Source organism: Coregonus clupeaformis, chromosome 27 (assembly GCF_020615455.1).
Source record: "Coregonus clupeaformis isolate EN_2021a chromosome 27, ASM2061545v1, whole genome shotgun sequence".
NCBI classification, from domain to species: domain Eukaryota; kingdom Metazoa; phylum Chordata; class Actinopteri; order Salmoniformes; family Salmonidae; genus Coregonus; species Coregonus clupeaformis.
Window position 1 is genome coordinate 42,492,194 of NC_059218.1, and position 7,500 is coordinate 42,499,693.

The following is a 7,500-nucleotide window of genomic DNA, read 5'->3' on the forward strand; positions in this document are numbered from 1 at the left end:
TCGCTCATCTCTCTGTCTCTCTCCTGTGTATAACAGTAATGATTGGAGGATGATTCTCTCTCAGAACCACCAGGCCTTTGTTATGTTAATGAAAGGAACACTGAGGGACTGTGCTGTAGCGTCTCAAATGGCACCCTATTCCCTATATATGGGTCCTGGTCCAAATTAGTGCACTATATAGTGAATAGAGTGCAATTTTGGACGCATCAATCGACAGTACATCCCAGGTTGCTGTGTCTAATAAATCACTTTGGGGCCACACTTCCAAATTCAAAGCTTTACATGTATCCCTCTGGTGTCCGAGTTGACGTATTTTATGAAATGCCATTGGTTTGTGGAGAGAAAGTTTAACATTTTCGATATGCTGATGAGGAATTTGTTACAGGAAATAATCCCTGCCACCTGGTGTGGTTAGCATAGGGCTAACGTGTGGCAGGTTATCTGATGGGACCAGCTACAATGTAGCGTTCTGTCGCATGACACCACATCAACCATTTTTAATTGGCTGATGTTTAAACTTAGCCTTGAACTTAAACTTTTTCTAATGTTCGCAAGTACGGCCCCAATATCTCTCTATGGGCTTCATTGGGCTGAATCAGGGTCGCACAGAGTGTTTCTTGGTAGTCTTCAACGAATCTACTTTGAAACAAAAGTATACACCTCACACACATGGTTATGGGGCTTAAATAAAAGAAAACACCTGTACCATGTCAGATATAGAGTAGAAATATATTCCGTTTTGAGTTTGCGTTCCAATATTACACTTTATTCTTTCATTTATATTGATATATATTACTTTTTTATACCTAAAGAGGTCCTAAAATTCGAAATCAAATAGCTAAATGATCTATGGTATGACTATCTTAAAATCATTCCATGTGTTAGCTTAGTACCCTAGAGCAAAAACCAGCCATGAGGTTGAAGGAATTGTCCGTAGAGCTCTGAGGCAGGATTGTGTCGAGGCACAGATCTGGGGAAGGGTACCAAAACATTTTTGCAGCATTGAAGGTCCCCAAGAACACAGTGGCCTCCATCATTCTTAAATGGAAGATGTTTGGAACCACCAAGACTCTTCCTAGAGCTGGCCGTCCAGCCAAACTGAGCAATCGGGGGAGAAGGGCCTTGGTCAGGGAGGTGACCAAGAACCCGATGGTCACTCTGACAGAGCTCTAGAGTTCTGTGGAGATTGGAGAACCTTCCAGAAGGACAACCATCTCTGCAGCACTCCACAAATCAGGCCTTTATGGTAGAGTTGCCAGATGAAATCCACTCCTCAGTAAAAGGCACATGATAGCCCACTTGGACTAAAGACTCTCAGACCATGAGAAATACGATTCTCTGGTATAATGAAACCAAGATTGAACTCTTTGGCCTGAATGCCAAGCGAAACGTCTGGATGAAGTCTGGCACCATCCCTACGGTGATGCATGGTGGTGGCAGAATCATGGTGTGGGGATGTTTTTCAGCAGCGTTGAATCGGAGACTAGTCAGGATCAAGGCAAAGATGAACGGATTAAAGAACAGAGAGATTCTCGATGAAAACCTGCTCCAGAGCTCTCAGGACCTCAGACTGGGGTGAAGGTTGACCTTCCAACATCAAATCAAATCAAATGTTATTTGCCACATGCGCCGAATACAACAGGTGTAGACATTACCATGAAATGCTTACTTACAGCCCTTAACCAACAATGCATTTATTTTTTAATAAAAAAGTAAAATAAAACAACAACAACAAAAAAGTGTTGAGGAAAAAAGAGCAGAAGTAAAATAAAATAACAGTAGGGAGGCTATATATATACAGGGGGGTACCGATGCAGAGTCAATGTGCGGGGACACCGGCTAGTTGACAACCCTAAGCACACAGCCAAGACAACGCAGGAGTGGCTTCGGGACAAGTCTCTGAATGTCCTTGAGTGGCCCAGCCAGAGCCCGGACTTGAACCCGATCGAACATCTCTGGAGAGACCTGAAAATAGCTGTGCAGGGACGCTCTCCATCCAACCTGACAGAGCTTGAGAGGATCTGCAGAGAAGAATGGGAGAAACTCCCCAAATACAGGTGTGCCAAGCTTGTAGCGTCATACCCAAGAAGACTTGAGGCTGTAATCGCTGCCAAAGGTGCTTCAACAAAGTCATGAGTAAAGGGTCTGAGTACTTATGTAAATGTTATATTTCAGTTTTTTATTTTTATAAATTCGTAAACATTTCTATAAACCTGTTTTTGTTTTGTAATTATGGGGAATTGTGTGTAGATTGATGAGGTGGAAAAAACAATTTAATCAATTTTAGAATAAGGCTGTAAAGTAACAAAATGTGGAAAACGTCAAGGGGTCTCAATACTGTCCGAATGCGCTGTACATGAAAATATACTCTAAAGTTTACTGAAGAAAATACCTAGTGCTACATTACCTGTAAACAATAGTGAGTTATTGCAAAATATGCAATTTACAATCAAATGTACGTTCATCAGATACAGTAAACTTTGTACCTACATTTATAATTCAGGGATGGCCACAAATGCTCTTGAAGAGCTACAGGGTTATGCAGGCTTTCTTGTTCAAGCCCAGTTCTTGTCACGCCCTGGCTCTGGGGACTCTAGTATGTTGAGCCAGGGTGTGAGTTTTCATTTGTGTTCATTCTAGTATTGTAGTTCTATGTTGGCCAGTGTGGTTCTCAATCAGAGGCAACGTGATTCAGCTGTTGCTTGTTGTCTCTGATTGGGAACCATACTTTAGTAGCCAGTTTTCCCACAGTGTTTGTGGGATCTTGTTTCCTATGTAGGTTTGTGGTTTGCACCTTTGGACGTCACGTATCGTTTGTTGTTTTGTTCGCTGTGGTGTTACATAAATAAAAGCATGTTCACCTTCCACGCTGCGCCTTGGTCCTCCTCTGTATACGACGATCATATGACAGAAGATCCCACCAAGACTGGACCAAGCAGCGTGTCCAGGAGCCATCGCCAGGGAGATCTCTAGCTGATCTCCTTCGCCTCCTCGACTGGGTCAAGCCGTGTGAGCAGGAGAGGGGCTTGACTTGGAAGCAGAAGGGCGAAAGGCTGGCGAGAGATATGGAGACCTGGTCCACGGGAAGGAGAGAAGCCCAGACATTTTTTAGGGGGGGGCTCACGCCGTGGACGACGGGGCAGCAGGAGACCGCGATAGAGCGGCCCAGCGGGTTGGCAGAGGAGGCCGCCAGGTTACGGGGCCACTGGTCAAAAAGGGGAAGGAAGGTGTAGAGGCACGGCGAGAGGTACTGGGGTGTGTTACCAGTCCGGTCCGGCCCGTTCCTGATCCCTGCGTAGGGCCAGTGGTGTGTGTCCCCAGTACGGTCCGGTCTGTTCCTGTCCCTTGCACCGAGCCTGTGGTGCGCGTCGCCAGCCCAGTCCGGTCCACTCCTGCTCTCCGCACCAAGTAAGTGGTGCGCTTCGTCAGCCCGGTCCGGCCCACTCCTGCTCCCCGCACCAAGCCAATGGTGCGCGTCGCCAGCCCGGCCCGGCCTGTTCCTGCTCCCCGCACCAAGCCAATGGTGCGCGTCGCCAGCCCGGCCCGGCCTGTTCCTGCTCCCCGCACCAAGCCTGTGGTGCGCGTCGTCAGTCCGGCACAGCTCGTGCCTGTTCCACCGGTGCCTGGTCCGGCACCGGTCAGCTGCTCTACTCCGGAGCTAGAGCAATCCGCTCCACCAGTGTTCAGTCCAGCTCCGGCCAGCAGGGCCAGACCGGACCAGGGGCGCTTTGGGGGGTTGGTTAGGGAGTGGGCGTCAGGCCCGGAGCCGGATCCGCCGCCAAGGCGGAGTGCCCACCCGGTCCCTCCCCTGTGGTGTTTGGTTGGCGCGGCCGGAGTCTGCGCCTTTGGGGGGGGGGGTACTGTCACGCCCTGGCTCTGGGGACTCTAGTATGTTGAGCCAGGGTGTGAGTTTTCATTTGTGTTCATTCTAGTATTGTAGTTCTATGTTGGCCAGTGTGGTTCTCAATCAGAGGCAACGTGATTCAGCTGTTGCTTGTTGTCTCTGATTGGGAACCATACTTTAGTAGCCAGTTTTCCCACAGTGTTTGTGGGATCTTGTTCCTATGTAGGTTTGTGGTTTGCACCTTTGGACGTCACGTATCGTTTGTTGTTTTGTTCGCTGTGGTGTTACATAAATAAAAGCATGTTCACCTTCCACGCTGCGCCTTGGTCCTCCTCTGTATACGACGATCGTGACAGTTCTACCACACCTGATTCTACTATTCAAGTCCTTGATGAACAAGTTGATAAACTTGTAACCCCACTTTTGAGAAAATGGCCAGTAAACCTACTGGAGAGCTCTTCTTTTGTCTGGACCCATTCAGCATCGTTCACACCCTCTTAAGCCTTAGCCCCACCCATGTCTTTAAAGATTCAACATGCGAGGCCATGTACTAAACAGAGGTAGTGTAGTAAACAACCAAAGATTTCAAGACTAAAGGCTGGTTTATAAAAACGTCTATCGACATGTTGCAGTGACATCATGAACATTCTATTGTCGTCCGACATCAAACTTGTCGTTGTCGTTATAAAAAAGTATAAACACAAAAATGACAGGCTGCATGACATCAGCAACCTGGTGGTCCAAAATAGCATAACTGGTGTATTCTAACACCAATAAACCCATCCGTTAAAAAATAATAATTTAGTATATGTCAATCTAGCAAACCAGGCATCTTAAAGCAACTTTCTAAACAATGTTTTGGTTCGTTTCTTGCTTGTTCGCTAGCTAGCTAACGTTAAGTTAGCTGGCTAGCCAGTTCAAATAATGACCATATCATATAGCTGACAACGTCTTAACTTTAGCTCATTTGTATTCATTATTACAGGAAAACAAAACTCACAACAAGATCGTTATTTACAAGTTAATGGTGAGCCAATTACAGAAAATAGCTTACGGTTCTGAGTGTGATGAATTAAAAGCAGTGCATTCTACCGGAGAATTCTAAAACTTGGACACTGTCTCGTTGGCCTAACGTTACATCCTAATCTGACTTTGGTGCAGGTCACGTTGTTCTTCACATTACCGTCTCTGGTAAACACACACTATATCAAATATAATACAAGTTTATTTGTCACATGGACAGGATACAGAAGGTGTAAACGGCACAGTGAAATGGTTACTTGTATAGTGGAGTCTTTTTTTTTTTTTGACATGTAGCTAGCTATCTAGCTAAACAATGAACCATAATCCCAAGGCATAACATTACTACCCTGCATGAATCTACAGGTAGCTAAAGCTAACCAACTAGCTTGGTTCAATGTTCAACCCCAACTCTATCCCCCTTGGCTGTCAGGCTGATTACTCCACTCCCTGTGAAGAGAGCTTCTCCCCTCTCATGCTTTCCACTTTCTAGGGCATCTCAGGGGACAGCAATGGTTAAGGGCAGACTGTGTGTGTGTGTGTGTGTGTGTGTGTGTCTCGGGGGTGTTAAGGGCAGACTGTGTGTGTGTGTGTGTGTGTGTGTGTCTCGGGGGTTTTGACTAGAAAGGGTTGAGGGCAGACATTGGGTGTGTGTAGCGTGTAAATCTGTTCTCATGTAGAATTGTGTTCTTACATAAACACATAGGCTACGTTCTTCTCTCTGTCTCTCGGGGGCCTGTGTGTATTCCCTTATAGTTTATATATATATATATATATATATTTTACATTTTTAGTCATTTAGCAGCCGTTCTTATCCAGAGCGACTTACAGGAGCAATTAGGGTTAAGTGCCTTGCTCAAGGGCACATCGACAGATTTTTTCCCCTAGTCGGCTCGGGGATTAGAACCAGCGACCTTTCGGTTACTGGCACAACGCTCTTAACCGCTAAGCTACTGTACCTGCCGCCCGTTCACATAGAGGGCCGTTGTACGTTCCTATGAATCTCAGTCTCTCTCCAGGACGGGCTCGGCCATTACGGGCGAGGGCAGTGAGTGTGTGCGCAGTTTTATATAAACACATATCCGTGTATCTCTCTCTCTGTCTCATCCAGGACATATCAGGCGTGCTGGGCAGTGAGTGTGGCGATAGCGGTATCGACGGGGTTGCCACGGAGATGGACGGGGAGGCGGGGCCAGGGTCGCGGCGCTGTAAGGCCATGTCGGCCTCATTCTCCGTTTACTCTGCTGCCGGGAGCAGCGTGTTTAATGGGAGTGACAGCGGGAGCAGCAGTGGAGGAGGAGGAGGAGGAGAGGGAGGAGGAGGAGGAGGAGGAGGAGGAGGAGGAAGGAGAAGAAGAAAAGGAGGGTGGGGAGTGTATGAGAACTTCCATCAGGACTTTGAGAATCAACACTGGGTATGAATCTGTCTTTCCATCTCTCCCTGATATGGCTAGCTTCAATGTTAATAACTTGGTGCCAACCTTCCAATTGATAATTCAACAGAACTCAGAACTCAGTCTTCACAGTAAAACCTGACTGTTAAACTGTTTTTAAACTTTACATTTAAATTGATATTTCTTGATTCTGTTTTAAAACTTTGCATTTAAATTCTCTCTCTCTCTCTCTCTCTCTCTCTGTCTGTCTGTCTGTCTGTCTGTCTGTCTGTCTGTCTGTCTGTCTGTCTGTCTGTCTGTCTGTCTGCCTGCCTGCCTGTCTGCCTGCCTGTCTGTCTGTCTGTCTGTCTGTCTTCAGACTCGTCGGGGGCGTGACTGCGCGGAGGAGCCGGGCTCAGCTGAGAGTGACGAGCGGAGCAGCGGCACACTAAGCACGGCTTACCCATCGGACGCTCTCATTGGCTGCTGTGCGCAGGGCACGGTGAGGAAGGCGGGAGCTCTGGCAGTGAAGAACTTCCTGGTTCACAAGAAGAATAAGAAGGTGGAGCCAGCCACCAAGAGGAAGTGGAAACATTACTGGGTCTCACTCAAAGGTACAGGGTATACTCATAAATGTACATTCTCACAACAAACTCATTGTTGCCTTTTTTAAGTTAAATATCCCTCTTAAATTTGAATCAGTGTTTCACCAATTTATTCCAATATGCGATTCAGCTAATCAAACGAAGGAACTAATCAGAACTAAGTGATTGCATCAGGGGTTACACTTTGTTCGGACAGTCCATCTGTAGATGCTCTTCCCTATCAGGAACATTTCAACTTATTCTAACCCTAACCGTAACCTTAGCAAGCAATTGCTTATCAACAGATTGTTTGTTGATAGTATGAGCATCTACAGATGGACTTTCGGGACTATCCAAATAAATTGTGACCGAATCAGGTAAGCCAGTGTTGATGTACAGTAGAACAAATATTATGTGCAATGACTGATAGTCTTGGCTGACGACCAGATCTGGAAATACTACTCTAACCTTCTGTATTAGCTCAGTCTTTCTGACCTCAACTCTGTCCTTTATTTATCCTTTTTAATCAACTACACAGACCTAGGTTGCATCTAGAATGACACCCTACTTTTAACCAAGTCCCGTAGGGAATAGGGTGCATTTGGGACGCAGCCTAGATTCCTCTCATCTCTCTCTCTCTCTGTCTCTCTCTCTCCCTCTCTCTCTCTCTCTCTCTGTCT

At 46.5% G+C, this 7,500-nt stretch overlaps 1 protein-coding gene across 1 annotated transcript in view; it reads left to right on the plus strand.

Moving 5' to 3' along the window:
* The window catches only part of tiam1a (TIAM Rac1 associated GEF 1a), a 165,545-nt gene that overhangs the window by 64,934 nt on the left and 93,111 nt on the right, over positions 1-7,500 (plus strand). Inside the window, exons 6-8 of the mRNA XM_045207950.1 lie at positions 5,976-6,166; positions 6,197-6,278; positions 6,616-6,850. Coding sequence (XP_045063885.1) covers positions 5,976-6,166; positions 6,197-6,278; positions 6,616-6,850 — 508 coding nt within the window. The remainder of the gene's footprint in view (positions 1-5,975; positions 6,167-6,196; positions 6,279-6,615; positions 6,851-7,500) is intronic.